The sequence below is a fragment of the Bombus fervidus genome, chromosome 1 (assembly GCF_041682495.2).
Source record: "Bombus fervidus isolate BK054 chromosome 1, iyBomFerv1, whole genome shotgun sequence".
In the NCBI taxonomy this organism is placed as follows: domain Eukaryota; kingdom Metazoa; phylum Arthropoda; class Insecta; order Hymenoptera; family Apidae; genus Bombus; species Bombus fervidus.
This window is the reverse complement of record NC_091517.1, coordinates 23,763,249-23,780,403: the sequence shown is the minus strand read 5'-3', so window position 1 is coordinate 23,780,403 and position 17,155 is coordinate 23,763,249. Positions and strand designations below refer to the sequence as shown.

Genomic DNA, 17,155 nt, shown 5'->3' with positions numbered 1-17,155 from the left:
GGACAATAGCATCGTCGTCGCAATCGTTGAAGTCGCAAGCGGGACTCTTAAATCCGAAGACTCGCAAAGAACTGGAAGCAACCGAAGCGAAAGAACCAATTACAACGAATTACAAACGGCCTGTGCTTCCTTTTTCGTCGGCGCTGTTCGAAACAAGATGGTATCGGCTGGTCCTGCCAATCGATATCTCTCGTGCGGCCGATTCAATCGTCCGTGATTGTTGCCCTGCATTCCCGGACTCCAACTAAATCTCATTCTCGACCACGGTTCTTCGTCCATTCTGTCCATAATCCTTCCCCTTCTTTGTTGTCTTTCTTCGTTCTCGTCCCCCGGGCATCAAACGATGATTACATCCCGAGACTAGAGGGTCAGAAATCGGGTCACGTTCCAAAATCCTCTAACTCGACCATAGCATCGCCTGGTAAAATATCTTCGTGGAAGATGGGGCGATCGTTTTCATCACAGAGTCAAAGATCACTGGCAAAACGAAAATTGATACGCTGCCTCGGATTCAAACTGAATTCTTCCTTTGCTTGAGCGAAGATTGTTCGTTAGCTGTGCTTTCAGGTTGCTCTGCATTGCTGATCGAATTTCTTGTACGTTGGAATCGATTGGATGACTTGAAATTAGATGCTTTTTGGAGAAACAGAGATAAAGAGTGAGGAATATTTAATTGCGAACAGTTATTGATAGACTGTAGACGTTTATGTGATTATTTCACAGTTTTATTAATACGAGTGAAGAAATATAACGGAGATTTGATTCATTAATAATATTTTAATTTAACTTGATTCGCTTAAGGCACTGCTGTGAATACTTTCAAAATATTTAGTACATACATATATTTTTGTAATTTAAATAATTTAAATTTCTTACAAATGCGTAAAAGTAGTTATAATTATCAAATTGTTAGTCGACGATTGCGATAATTAAAGGTAATATATGTGATGTATATGAAAGGAATTTGTTTTCATGTACTAGTATCGTTCTATCGTTCTATTGTTTGATACAATTTCGAAGTTCTTAGAATCTTTATCGACAAAAAATGTATTAAGTTTCTTTGTTAGTTCAACGTGCTACGTATATATACAACATATGGTAGTCCAAAGAAGGGAAATTTCTCCGTGTGATCCTGCGATTGGATGGCTAGGGACTATAGGTAAAATCGTTTAGAAAGAATTTCCTTAAGAACCGACACATTAAGGGAATTTCTACCCGAGGCTTCAAGAGACATATACGAAAATGTATCCGAATTCCTGGAGATCTTCGGATCCTTTTAGGATTCTTAGGTACCCTCTCTCGCATAGCACGTACTACGCTTTGCACTTTTCATCGAAACGCGCTGGAATATCGAGGTTTAAGCCGATTTCTGATCTTTTACGCGAAGCTCTGCCTGCTTGGATCAGCTTTATCCGCTTCTATTCGAAGATGTCCACACGTTGAACTTTGCACGACTATCTTTTCTTCTCCGACATCTGCGATAGTAACGGTTGGATAAAGTTTCAACGTATTTCTCGCCCAAGTTTCGACTTATATCGTTTAACGATTATTTGCAGCCTTAGCTGCAAAATTAAATTTCGTCCTTTTCTTCCGGAATACTTCGCGGATTAAACGTAGAGAAAGACGAATAGAATAGAATAGAATTGTCTGCGATATTATACGTTATTCTTTGTTACTTTCTTTGCCAAACGATAGATTTCTATTAAAAGAATATGAACGTTTATGGAAAATTCAAATGCATGTAAAAATATGTAAAACGCGGAATGCAATATGTAAAAATATACCATAGATACAAAGCGAAGCACTTGTTATAGGTTACGCGGAGCGTGCGAGACAGATCTTCATTTAAATACTATTAGTTGCGTTAATAAAAATATAAATCTGCGTAAACATCCGCAGTATGTCAGCGATTTTATCATCGATCGAGATTTCCGTGATCGTTTTATCACATTGATAAAAATAATTTGAAATTTACAAAATCCTTTTCTAAACGAACCGCTCTCTGTATAATTTACTTATTCAATATCGAAATAGCCGACTTATTGATTTGTAAAATTTAATAACCGAATATATTTGAAGCAAAATTTTGCCCTTTACCTTCCTCTGCGAATCCATATTGGCAGAATTGATCGATTTATCGTCCTCAACCACTCATTCGTACTCCGTTAGAAGTATTCGTAATAGATCAGAATTATCAGAACTTTATATCGTACCAAATGCTTTATATCGCATCGGAACGAAAATGGGATGGGAATTAAATTGGTTTAAGAAAGAATAGTCGATAAGAAGCGGCGAGAATTGCTGCGAGCAGAGTTTTCGTTCGGCTCGGTGAAGTGGGAAAATTTGCGAAGTGATTCGGCCAAGTGAATTCCGGAATAAAACGGATGATCGGGATGCTTTGATTCTATCGCACCGTCGTTAAGAAAGACACTACGAGGGTGGCTAAGAATCGAACCGTACAAGTTCTTTGATAAATCTGAGGCCCCTAAGAATCGAAGGGGACCAAGAGCATACGGATTTGCGAGGACACATTCGCTTTTATAGGGTTACTAAAATTTCACGAGGATTCTCTTTCCCTCTATCTGCTAGTTCCAGTTCAGAAATATCAGTAGACATTGGAAGCACCGTATGAAACTAGACTAACTTTGGCTGGATTTCGAACGATTAAGAGATTATGAAATTTGTCGATTAAAAATTGTATTAAAATACAGAAATTATTTCAAGATACAAGATATTCTTAATGGTAAATTCAAGCAACTGTATTTCATGTGAATTTGTATTTTCATTTGCTCCGTTTATAGTAAAACAATTTCTATCTTCGTGGTTTTATGTTCACAACAGATCATAAAACATTGTGAAACTGTTAAAACGTAGCGTACTATTATATTACGCGCAAATTATACTATTTACAAATTACACAAAAATTATAAATCTTATAAATATTATTGGAAATCGAGTTTGTTGTATAGTTCGCGAGTTGAGTATAGAGTATATAGAGTCGATCGATGGTAAAATATGAACATCAATTTCGCTTTAAAAGCGTAACAAAAGTTTTGCTAACTCACCGTCCATGTTCCACGGAAGAATCCATTTTACTCGCTCCATCGGAGGGCATTCCCATGTTCGTGGTGTTCTCATGTTTGATTTGACGGTGAATTCTGGAAAACATAACGCAAGCAAATTATGTAAGTTTAATGTGGCGGCGTCTCCGGAGATCGGAACTATGAAGGAGATCGTGTCCTGAATTTTGCGTTCACCACTTCCGTATTCTCCGCAGGGAAACGAAACCATTCGATACATATTGTACGGAGTGTCACGTACCTTTTCCAGTTACTCCCGCATTTTAGATTCAAAGAGACCGTTTTCGTCTTCGATACGACTTTAGCGTGCGACGCGTGTAGTTTCGTTGAATTCCTCTGGTTTCTTCCCTCTGTTAAATCGAAACGCGTACGCGTTCTCTTTTTCAGATTTTCCCGACGACGAGTAACAAACAACGAGTAACAAATATTCTCACGTTCGTTCGTTTCAATCGTTCTCGACGAACGTCCGTGACAGAGCGATTAAAAAAAGTTTAGCCTGGTCGAAGAATTGTCTAAATGCTTAGACAACGGGTATAACTTTACCCGCGAACGGTCGCGTGCAAACAGCACCCAAATACCTGTTGCAGCCTGGAAAATTTGCGGCGTAGTCCCTGTCAACGTTAACTCGTATCGTTCTCGACTCTTTTCAAACGTCACGGGTCCTTCCGGGCGGACTGCGAACGTCCGAAACGACAGTTTGATTGTTACAGTGATTTTGAAACCAGTACCGATAATAACTCTCGACTAAATCCAGACTGCGGCATTCGTGCATTGGAATATCCATAGAACCGCCTTTTATTTAGCAGCTGTTACTTAATCGTTACGGATTATTTAACGACTGTATAAGCAAGTTCGAAATTTACGCTTCGTTCGGATCGACCGAGTTACCAGAATTCAAGCAATCTAAATTGTAAATAACTTGAAATCTCGTAAACAGCGTAAAATTGACAGTTATCCGATCATCCGTCGTCTTACAACTGAATAATTTAAAAAATCTTATCCATATGAATCTGTTAGTTTACCTGGCTCGTGTCAAACAAAGTTGAGGTCTCCTCAACTATTCCTTTACTTGAGAGAAATAACAGTTGCTAGCTTTATCGATATTGGCTCCTTAAATCAACTTTGTGAAAATGTATTTGAGACAGTTAACGCGTGATATGTTAATCTTGATAACACCTACTATTGTACATCATTTTATAGTACTTTTTCCCAGGCTGGAGATTACAAGATCGACAGTTTTATAATACTTCCACTATTTTTATACATAATATATCATCAATCGCATGACGTTCCTTGCCAGTACAAATGGCAAGTTTAACATCCGTTATACCAACCATAATTAATCAAGTATATCAAGTGTCGTCGCATACACGTACCACTTGATCATCCGTGTAATTCTGCTCATACCAGACTAGCTGATCGAGCCGACGAGTCTCTGCTCTACATCGACATTCCCTTAAGCCAGAATACGTATATCCTAACCGGGTTAATTCTCGACAAAATCGACACGCTTTTGTCTGCTTTCATGTTCCGTTGATAATCTCTCTGGCTTCTGGAGACGTTCTCCGACGTAATTACGCTTCAGACGAGCTGATCCCTCTCAATAGAAACGGCTGGTGAGAAACCGAGAACAGAGCCTTTGAGTCATTATTTCCGCCGACGTCTATTCGGTCCGATTCGACGTCGATTCTGTTTCTTGTCAATTCAGTTTGTCTATTCTTTGCGTATAAATACGAGCGGTCGTGCGCGGATTCGCGCAACGAAACGCGATAATTTGTCTGATACGCCCTCGTATACCTGTCTCTTGCAGCTCTGCTTCCTTGAATATGGCGAACGTTCATGCGTTTATAACTGCCACGTTGCAAAACTGTAACCCCGTGCACCCCTAATAAGCGTACGCGGACATTGAATGGATTATAACGTTAGCGTTTGCGGTCACGTGGATTTTCCTTTTAATCGCCTGCTCGTTAGAGGATGCACGAAGCGTCCGCTTGTTGCTTTTGTTGTTTGTATGCTTCGACCATTATATTAACGTTATTTTGTGTCTAGGTAGATTATAGGCGAGAAGAATAGCATTAATAAGTTAGATTTAATTTGCTGTTGAACGTAATATGCTAGTAAATATACTTTTATTTGTACAAAGAGATATGAATTTTTATAATGAAACGAGAGAGGACTAAACAAGGGGAAGATATAGTATGTACGTTGTTGTTGAATATAATTTTGTATCATTACGTCGTAATAGGTTTTATGTAAACTGATGCGAATAATAATTTTCGGGACACGTGTACGTATCATGGTCTGTTGAAATATTATGTTACACGGTGCTTAACGAGCACTGTAAATTGTTCCTTTCGTATTTTGAATAATTTATTATTTACAATTTATCGTTAATTTTAAACGATCCAATTTAAATACTCTTTATCGCTTCGAACGTTTGTATTAGATACTTTCGAATACAATTATTCCACATCGTTACGAAAGCACGAGGAAATTTGATAATTACACATGCTGCCCTCGCTTTAACATGCGTTTAATGCCATTATTATCGCAATTAGTATTCTGTATTAATATTGAAGAACATTTATCACGCGTTATAACGTAGTGTACACGATTTCATCCCTATACTAGATTTCATATTTAAACGAAAGGAAATGCTTCTCTCTTAAACTTACATCACGGTTCATTATCGCTTAATATCGTTTCAATATGTAAACATCGATCAATGAAATAACTCGCATTATGAAAGAACTTGACGAGACAAGATTCATACAAAGTTTGCAAGATTTTCGATCCGGGCTAGAAAGAGTGATGTAATTGGTTAACTCGATTTAATCGCAGTAATTGCGAGAACCGTGTGCGGCGAAAGGGACGACGAACAGGTACGTTGAAGCATCGAAGGAAATCCTCTCGCTAAAGTCCCGTGGTCGTGTAAAATCAGGGGGATTCCGGTTCATTTGTCTTTGCGGAAACTCTTCGTAACGACCTTGAAGAAATATCAAACTCCAGGGACTCGTGTTTCCAATCTTTAGCCTTGCCCTTCGAAGTTCGCGCGACTAAATTAGAATGTCGATAAGTCGTACTTTGTAGAATTTCGCGGTGCGTGTCGGTGTCAGGGAGATGAAATAAATTAACTTAGGAACATTCGTCAAGTTCCATTAACGCATAGAGTGCCACATGTATCTTTTCCCATAGAATTATCTATTGGTCCATGTCGAGGTTATTAGATGTATATGAACAAAGGAACGCGTGGATAAATTGTAAGGTAGAAAATATATTTTAAATATTGAGGTGTAAATACAAGTCGGAATATAATTGAGCTGATCCAGATCCGTACGCTAGCAGTGTTACCCTATGACTGAAAGCCCTAAAGCCAACGTTGCCTGTGTGCTGTTTATGGTCTGCCTTCGACCCAATCTTTTGTCCATACTAAAAGACTAATACTAAAACCAAAAGACCAGACGTAGAGTTTTCTTAGAAGTGGTGACCACTTCAACAGCCCACCTTATACGTCTAAGTATTCGTATTGTAATAAAATTGTAAATAAGTATACAAGAAATAAGAGCCACGAGGTACAATAATAGAAAAGATAAAAGATAGAAAATCAGAAGTAGCTGGTATTTGTTTGATCGAGCAAGAATCTGGCAACGTCTAATGGCAACGTCCCTCGTTGTGACAAAGTAGTAGAAGAGGGAACGAAGGAACGGTGACCCCTTATTAAGGGTTCCTTTGTCGGTGATTTCAGCTTATGGCGGTCGGTCTTTGCATTTCGGGACGAAACTTTAACGATATTCATACAAAGGGGGAGATGATATGGCGGTCGGTCTGCTCCGGAGGCGTGGGATCTGCAAATGAGCACTTTTTCCGCGCAATTCCGGCAGCCGGTGTTATTTTACTGGCTCGAGAGCGAAATAAAAGAAAAAGAAAGCCTGGCAAAGTGATGGAGATGTTAAGGCAAATATCCTCTCCTTCGACCTTTCTGTTTCGCCCCGGTCGCATACTGAGTTTGTTGAGATGCGACGAACCGTGAAAGACGCTCGTCTTATCTTCAAGTCGTGCGCGAGATACTTCGTCCACCCGTCTTCTTCTCGCCTTCTATTTTACCCTTGTTCCTCGAGTCCTTTACCACCCTTATCCCAGACTCCCTTTCGTCTTACCTCGTCTATTTCCCCGTTACTCGATAGTCCGGTTTACTCTCGCGGTTTCCACACGGTCGAAAGCGTGGGTGTTCAAGCCTGTTCGTTTGCGTTCATCCTTGCATTATCCTTTGTGAACCGGGATTGGACGCGCAGCCATCCCCTCTTTCCTTTGTTACACTTTGATCATTATCTTTGGTGCGAGCTTCGCTTGATATTATGGGTGTGAGAAGTTAATTCGCAATTAACACGTTCACAATCCGAGGAAAATGCAATTCGCCCTAATACACGTGGGAAGCAATATACGTAGATAACTCGTCGTATAAAACGGTATAATAATTACGAATATTCAACGATATTTACGAAAGAATATATTATGTGTATTTGTATACTCGTGTCGTTTGGGTGAAGATGAACAAAAATTGAAAACATCGCAGAAACAGTCGGTATTTACATATGTTTAAACGGTATGAAACGTGCAATCGATTGAAGGTATTTCCTGTAAAAATAAAAAATAATTATAGCAGTAGATCGCAGATAAGTTCCGTTTGATAGTATAATTCGAGCATGACACGAGAAGGTGTGAAACGACGCGCAATTATCATGAAACAGCAAAGTTCCTTTTATTTCACGGGAAACGCTTGAAACGAGCGAATGTGTTAAGCGATAATTGACTGATTCGCTTAACTACAAATCAGCGGCGCATTGCGTTTAATTAATGAGCCGCGCCCGCTCGATGCACGCGTTGATTTCTGAGTTTACGTGTAAACGCTCGTTTAAATAATTGCTGTGATTGATAAAGCGTTCGCGTTTAACGTTCGCTACTCGGTACACTTCGTTGCTTAAAAAATACTGCCTTTAAATATCGCAGCTGAGCCGGTTTCAAGGAATTTAACTGTTGGCAGGTAAACGTATTTTTTCACACTTCGTAAACAAACTGGGTCAGCTGTAAACCAAATTCTTTTCCTGTTCTAAGCTTTCAAAAAATCTGTAAAAATTCTAGAATATTCGGTTCTAACAAACGTTTGAAACTCTCTGAATAGAAATAGAAATTCAAGGAAAAGAAATCAGGGGTTGTGCTCGAATTATCAGCGACCCAGTTTATCAAGGAACAGTGTAACGTGGAAATTCCGTATTTCATTGGAAAATAAAATGTACAGAAGTTACAACTTATTTTTGCAAAGTCTCTGCGTAATATTTCACTGTCTCTATGACGATACGTACATGGGAAATTTTATTAATTTCTACTTCCGATACAATTCGGAAGATAACTTTGAAGTAAGTAAAAAGTTTACGTATGTGTCGAAGAAAATATGCCAAGTACCAAGATTATTTCTTCCGAGACGAATTCGGTGTTTCTATATCATTTGGAAAGTGCAGTAATAACCCATACAGTTACAGTAATCGATATAAATGTCTGAAACAGTCAATGTACGTTTCCAGACAGCTTTAATATTGCATTAAATTGCGATATATCGACCGATAATTCGAGATAAATCAATGTCTCGCGTTGATTCGATTCGCTTCAATCCGCGAGCATTCGATGTAGATTTTCATTTCTTTTCCTTTTAATCCAGTTGAATGGATTCCTCTCCCGCGAGTTCGATGTTCTTCCACTTCTTTGCCGTGAGATCTCACCGGGAGAACCCGCGTGCAGCACAGAGAGCGACTGAAGTCTGATTACTATTTGCAAGCAGTTTGCGTCAGAACGGATCTTCAGTTTTAATGCCGTCACTAATGGATGCTAAAATGAATATAAACATTGCCGCTGATCCGCTTTAGAGATTTCTCGACGGTCCTTGCCGCTTGAGAGTTTCCTACGTTCCAAACAACTTTGCTTTCTCGAATGAAAGGTACCTAAGTACCTTGAACACGTAGTCGACAGTCAGCGTTCGCTATTGTCAATGGAAGACTTCTTTCGATTTAGATTTTACTCGGAGGAAATTTATCGAACACATTAAACTTTATGGATTCCATATTTGTAGTTTTTCGCGTTTTCTTCCAAATATTCCAATTCGCAGTATTAAAAACATTTTTCAAATCTGCCTGTCGGAACAAAGCGCAACGCGTTAATGAACACGATCGAGACACGAGCAACCACAAATGCGTAAATGTAATCATCGTGAAAGTTTAAAATCTGAAATTTATGGGTTACGAAACCTGTAGGATATATTATTTATCAAAATTATATTTACCGTGTCTAAAATTTATCGAATGGTTTGGTAAATGAATTAAAAAGAATATCCTTTTATTTTCCTGGAAAGGAATCGTTTACAATTCGTTTACAAAGTATCCCTCTTTGAAAAATTGATAACGTAATGATATCCCTGACCAATTGATCGATATAAATGGATAGAAATTTAGTTCAATGTATTCTGAAGTTCAAATTGTTCGAACGAAACAACAACTTCTAAGTGGTAACGATTGTGGTACACGAGCATTATAAACAACTGCGTCGTGTAATGTGCTTTTTGTTCGGGAAATAGTTCCGTTCAATCGAGCAAACTTTTTCCCGTAATACATTCAGCCTGCGACGCCCGACAATTCGAACTCTCATCAATTCATTTCGGTGTGAACCGTTCGGACAAAAACACGAGTTTTCGCTTTCATACGTCCGGTTTGTTATATTTAGATTAACGTATTGATTTATTTTTCGCGAATGTAACGACCGTACAAATTTGTAGTCTATTCCAGGCGCGATGGTATTTTTGACAATGGTTGCGAAAGAAGATCCGACCGTGTCATTTTGTCGTCGTAAAATATCGCTGGCACGTTCGAACGAATGCTCGCTGGTTCGTGGATAACGCGAAATGTGACTAGTGTCAGCAACTTTTTCGAGATCATTTCAACCCATCGATATCCAATGAAAAATAATCTCGTCCAGTTACTCTTATAATTAATCTGATATTACGTTTCGTTTCCCCTTTGTACGCAAGTGCTCAAAATCATAGAAAGCTTCCATTAAAATAAACAGTTAACACAAAGATCTTCGTGAAACTATACAGATACAGGGTGTCGCAAGTTGTTTCGACTCGCAACATGTACGAGGAGTATTTGATATTTGATCGATCGATTCCATAAATTGGAAACTACAGAAAATCGATGATATCGCAAACGTCGTTTCTTACATTTACTTTAGAATTTACTATTACCTATGTGTATGTCACTTTCTTCAGGTGTTTGTTTCTCGACAATGAAATCGAGAAATGGACAAAACGTAGAATCAACTTGACTTCTGGCGAACTCGTTTCTAAGATAAATTTCCGACATCGTTGTGAAAAGACGCGAAATAAATTATCCGATATAACGGAACTGTTTATAAAACTTTAGAAAATATGTCTCGAACGACAATTTTACATATCCGACCTTCTTTTCTCGTTTTGCTGTTTAAAATCGAACAAACACCCTTCGCATACGAGGCAACGTATTTCCCTAGCTTCTGTATCTTGAGAAACGTTCGAGAGACATTACCGAAGATAAAAAGAATTTTGATCGAAACTCGGTCATCTTCCCTACGATAATTCCGACTTTCGCTAATTCAGCGAAGCGTTACCGAGAACGTCAGAGCGTAGCCTAACAGAGAAGGATCGAATGGAAAAGTAGTTTTTCGCGCCATATGTACGTCCTACTTTTACTTCGGTTAACAGGGCGATTTATCCCCGCGAAAGCAATGACTACCGCAGTTTTTTGGGTAGCGCTGCAAATTTCTGGCGTTCACGCGCGTTCCGCCAGCGTGGAATACGAGCGCGGATGTCGGTAGGCGAGGGTTTGGGAATGAGTCGAACGATTTAGAAGGGGGAGGGTGGTGTGGTTAGAGGTAGGATGGGATGGTAGAGTTAGCGTGGCATTGTCGTTTTTCCGAGGATTCGATGGAGTAACAGGGAGTCGGATGCGGCGGGGGTATAGCACGACACAGGCTGGCGTTATTCCAACGGGGAAAACATTTAAAACAAAACCTGGTCGGTCCTCTCGAGCGTTGTATAGCAGACAGCTCCTGGTATGCAGGACGTATTCATTACTATCAAAAATATGGCTGGCTGCGTATTATCTACGCGTCTGCTGATTCATATTTACTCGCCAGATATCGGGGACTGCGCATGTCTTTTTACCTTACGAGAATAAACGTGCAACTGATGTCACGTTGTGCACAAGCCAGAAGCGTTGATATTCTTAATATACGAAGTTAACAATGCGCGAACATGTATATGCTTTTGCGTGGATAAGTTTCGGTATAGATAAACTCGTAATGTATGTATACTTAAATTAAATTCTAAGCCACGTTACAAATTTCATAAAAATATTTTTTCAATTTTTCGATTTCAATATTTCAATAGTCGATGCGAGTATAGAAATAACTACTAGCGAAATATTACGGTAGAACATTCATCAAGTGAAATAAACGTTTTAACGTCAGACGCATATATATTTCGTACGTTGCTGTACAAGAGATGCATAAACAATACGATTTCTCGCGTCATTTCGACAAGAGGGAAATGTAATAATTCTCGATTTATTCTTCGACATTGACAATGATTTACCATTATCTCGCTGTTTGGTCCTTAACGGAATAATTCTTAATCTTAATAAAAGTTATTATTTTATTTTTATTAACTTATCTTGATAAAAGTGGACTAACGAAGAAAAATCTTGTTTGTCTTCGTATTTCATTGATCCGTTACGTAGCAACGTGCGATCAACAAACAGTTCTCTGTATTTACGGTTCTCATTCGCTTATTTTCTTGATAGGTGCGCGCGTGGTTCGCGTGCGTCGTGATTCACACTAGCAAATTTGTTTCCCGTCGAAGGGTGCACAAGGGGCGTAAAAACAAAGCAGGCGAAGCGCACTCGTAAAATCGAAATACGGCTGTGCAAAATTTCAAGCGACCTTGCGAAATTAATACGAACACGTCGTTAAAACGGGACAATTAAATTTCAGGAACAGGTGATTAAATAAAACATTGTGCAGAGCTAAATGAACCGTGCACCACGTTTCGAAACTAAAAATTTTATCGCGGGATCGTTTAACCCTCTTTCCGACTCGAAAATTACTGTTGTTGGCATACATTGATACTTTCCAAGTCGCAACGCTAAATGGTGTTCTCCCATTCAGCGAGCTACTATGGTGTGTAGTCATTTGGCAGAAGAAGATTATGGAAAATTTAGAATAATAATAAAATTTAGAAAATATATGTATATAGAAATTATATGTAAATTATATGTATTAGAAACGTTGGTAATATTTAATTTAGTTCTCCACCATGGCAAACCCTCAACTGTTTTTATTACAGATCATTAAAGATCTGTAGTTCTCTTTGTTCTAAATTAATTTGGTTTTTAAAATCTATTTAGAAAATCTCACTCTATTCGTTATACAGCTATCGACTCACTGATTGTTATAGAAACGAGCCTGATATAACTGTTTCGTTCAACGATTGTATTGAGATATGTATAATGTTTACGTGCTAGACTAGGTTAGACGCGTAGTAGTAATACTTGTATGTGAATATCAGTGTGTGGAAGTACGTATGTGCGCAGCGTCTCGAAAACAAATGAACGTAAACTGTTTAGTCGGTTAACAGTCGGGTATGGAAGAAAGTGCTGAGACGCGCGCAAGTGTGTATCGATGAATATCATTGAAATCGCTTATCAAATAAGTATATAATTATTCTAATATAAATTCTAAGTGTAAATTTAGTGTTCCTATATCATTATTTCGGCTATTAAGATCCAAAATTCTCAACAGATTGAAAATAAACAAGTACTGTGTCTAAGATTAATCACTTCATGAAAGGCTGGAAGTAATGAAATTAAAATTCGGATTCCTTTCGGAGACGAGTGAGAGTAAAATTGCAAGTTATAAGACCGAAACTCTAAGAGATAAAATAAACTAAATAAATAAAATAAATAAATCGTAATACTGTGTAGACAAAGAGTTACTTTAATTTACGAAAATCGATATATTCTTATCTGAACATTCGCTCAATCTCTTTCGTTAAAATCGATTTCCACGTTCAATCACTGGATCTCTATAATGTATAGAAAGTTCATTCTTCTCCGTAGCGCTTCTAACAATGCCAATTATTTGCCGGAAAAGGAAGAGCGGAAATGAACGGTCTGTGGATAAAAAAATATCAGAGTACAAGACGAAAAAAATCGAAACACGGAAATACAGTTTCGATAATTGATAGCAGAATATGGTGACTCGTGAATACGTTTCGAAACATACAAATTCGTCGATTCGTTAAATATATGTCGAAGTGATACGATTTTATCATACGGGTCGGTGTATTTGGAAACAGAACGGTACACGTACAGATGATGGATGTACAGATATTTGATTTAGGTAGTTACATGTATAGAGGCGTTTTAGAAAGAGCATTTGGATTGATCGGTTGAAATTATCATGCGATCAGAGGATGGATTACTAAATACATTTTTAGGTATAATGAGTTCGTGTATCGGTTAATCAATCGGAGATAGAGTTTACCTTGTTGTGCCGTTTAGACCATTTTCCATCTAACTTCTTTATCATTTTTAGAACATTTTTGAAGTTTGAAAGTAAAAGAGAAGAATCGTTATCGATGTAATCGTGTCATAATTCAGAATCCTGCATTTTCAATCGAAACGGCTTTCCGAATTTTTCGTCAGTTATTTCAACCTTTCTCTTCCTCTCATCCTGCCTTTTGCCACATTTTTATCTTCCATTGTCCAGACTCCTCTCTCGGCTCGTAATCGCCTTCCGTCCGAGCCTAGCCATTCCAACGAACGCCTACGAGGAAAGTCGTCATGGCGTGCGGCTCTTTTGGTGCGCAAGGAAAAAGGCGGGAGCCCGTGAAATCCGTAGAAAAGGTGGCGATGAAACGAGGGAAAACTGTTGCCCGGAGCAGCCGGAGATCGCCGCCGGCTCGGTGATTCGGTCAAGTACAGTTTAGCGAGAGTTAACGAGCAAGGTTGAACGCTCACGCGAATAGGCTGAACGCCGTGCACGCGGCCAGGATTCTGTTGGCTGTCGCTTCGCTTAGCCGATCTCAAATTCGCCGGGAATTTTCTACCGCGCTCGTTTATTTTCCGCCCTTAACGCGCGCTTATACGCAACCGCGCGGACGTAATTTCGCTGCTCAGACGAATTTTTATGGACGACGCGTGGCGCATAGCCGCGTATGAAACACGTTGTTTGACGAACCATTCGACCGAACGTTTAATGCTATTCATCGATTTACATTATTTTACATTATGAAAGGATTTACTCTGAGAGTCGTTACGTTGCTTAACCGTGCCTGTGACGAGTAATTGCATGGCTTCTCGATCACTGGAGATTGATTGGAGAGTTGTTACTTTTGCTACGTTATTTTCGCAGTGGCTTGGCAATGATTGTGTCGTAATAGAATTTTGGAGTAAACGTCGATACACATCTAACCACGTAGCGAATAATTAAATTCATTTAATGAATTGAATTATCGAAACGGAATCTCCGAACGTAGAATAGAACATATATACAATATCGTATATATAACACAAAGATCGAAATCGAACGCGAAACTACCCGAATTAATTACTCAAATTGACGATTTCATAAGACCTGTCAATTAGTAAAGTAATTTCGTCACGTATTTTTCGTATTTTTATATTTCGTCGGTAATTTTCATTTCAAATAGTATTATATCGTAAAATATTTTAACGATAAAGCGCTATAATTCCTTAAACGTTTAATATTACAAATTAATTGTATAATTCGAACCTCAAAGTCAGATACTCGTTCATTAATCTTCTACGTGAGTGCAACGAAACGGAAAACGTTGGAAGAAATCCTGTATTATTCGAAGAGAAATAACGCTTAAAAAATTAACGAAGAAATTGAAGCGAAAACGATTAAATGCAAGCAGGCGAGTGTAGCCAATGGAAGAAGCTGGATGTTGACGGTGAGAAACGCGTAAGCAGTCGGTTCATCCAGGATCGGTAGTTTACTACGAAAACGAAGAACAGTGATTCGGGTCGGACGTTTTCCCTTGCTCTGGGAGTAGATTGGTTCCGAGCTGTTGCAAATCTAGCCCTGGAAATCGATGAATTAAGTATCAATCTTATTCCGGATAGGGGAACGTTAGATAAGACAAGGAAAGAGATTTAGTCCGGCGACTCGGTGATCCTTCGCTTCTTTAAATTACGGCACAGTCAACAAACGCGATAAAGGGATTTCCGTAAGAAGTAACGCGCTGCGTTGTTTCAGTTTTTCAGTTATTTCCAGAAATAATAAACAATCCATTAGATTGTTTCGCGAAATTTTGTAAACGTTACGTTCAATTTAGAATTTCGTAGAATATTTTAAGTAACGCGATACGCCAAACATAGCGTACCTGGATATTGTGTTTTAGAAAGATTCGAGATTTGGAAAATAACAAGTAATCCTTCGATCTTCGTTTCAAAGCATTTTCCTCGTTACAGTTTCTGCGTTTGAACCATATCTATGCTCGTTACTCGTTACTCGTGAATCCTCTTAATTTGTAATTCCTGAATGGGTACACGTATTGTACAAAAATCTCGTATTTACTTTCATCTATTAACGATCTGACGATCCATCGCTTTACGATAAATGACTTTGCAATTTATTCCGATATATTTCAGTGAATCTTTTAAACACGAAATATCAGAACGCCGTTGTCGTAAATCTTTTGTCTTTTTACGTTAAGACCAATTTTTAAATTTGTATAGGAATTTTATAGACTCGCCGCAGAACATTTCTAGGAAGTTGAGTGATTTTTTGCAGAATATACAGCCGACAAGTTATTACACCATGTGCGTATAATGCAATAATAAGTCTTTGCGTTATAGTCTTTTCATCTCGTTTTCTTTATATTTTATACTTTAATTTTAATGTTAGTTAATAACAACTTTCAACCACGAATGCAGGGAACTCGTTTCAGTTCTAAAATGCTGATGCTACGGCATTGAATAGGTTTTGTCTTCTATTTGCCGAAATTGTCCGCGCGACTAATGGAATACACGTCCGCTAACGGTATCCGGACGGTCATCATTCTCGGAAGATGAACTTGCCTCGTGACGTGATAAACTGGAAATCGCGTTATCCCGTACAGAATTCGTGAAATTACTGGAACCGCTTATGTCAGAAGCGAGATTTCATTGAAGGACTCATTGTTAGTAAACAAATAGAAAATTATAAAGCATTCGTAAATTACTGAACTATAGAGAACGCGTATACTAAGTGCAACTATTACATTGTATATTATTTTTATTATCCTTTCTTTCTATTATTCCGTGAAAGCATTTCACAAAATGTTCATTCGATGCGTTCGATATTTGTTTTGTTAAAAAATTCGCAGTTATAGATATTTTTTATTTATATACGCGAAAGTGTACAACATTTTTACCAACACTGTCTTTTTACAATTTAATTCTTTTGTTGCTATTATTAACTTATTCAGATTAACATAATCGTAAGATATTTTTAACTATGGGATAATTATGAAAATTTCGTTTAACTTTGTTATCGCGTGTACTTCCAATCCTTTGAAAGACACGATTTAATATTATTAACGATAACCTACATTGGTAAGTGTAAAGAAATCGAAATAAATTTCGATCGTTACCAAGAAAGATATTACAGGTACGCTTTTAGAAGGAGATCCAGCTAAAAACAGATACCGAAAATTAATAATCCACCATTTTTGGGGGATAAATGCGATTAATAACCTAGTCAAAATAGTAACATCAAACTATTTTCCATCAGTATTCCCCAGTTTTATAATTATACGAGACAAATAAATTTTTTCGGAAATTGATTTGACATAGAAAGTTTGATTTGGAATATTATTAATAACTGAGGTAATTTTATTGGATTCTAAGATTGAAATTAAAGAAGGTTAAAATGGAAGTTCGTTCAGTTTTACCAGTCAAGTGTTGAATAGTATGTTGTTTTTAATCAAA

The 17,155-nt window shown here is 38.1% G+C and overlaps 1 protein-coding gene across 2 annotated transcripts in view; it reads right to left on the bottom strand.

Annotated features, from left to right (window-relative positions):
- The window catches only part of Mesk2 (misexpression suppressor of KSR 2), a 122,814-nt gene that overhangs the window by 60,282 nt on the left and 45,377 nt on the right, over positions 1 to 17,155 (bottom strand). For both annotated transcript variants that reach the window (XM_071999709.1, XM_071999699.1), the window contains exon 2: positions 3,066 to 3,158. In XM_071999709.1, coding sequence (XP_071855810.1) covers positions 3,066 to 3,121 — 56 coding nt within the window. In that variant the 5' untranslated portion in view covers positions 3,122 to 3,158. The remainder of the gene's footprint in view (positions 1 to 3,065; positions 3,159 to 17,155) is intronic.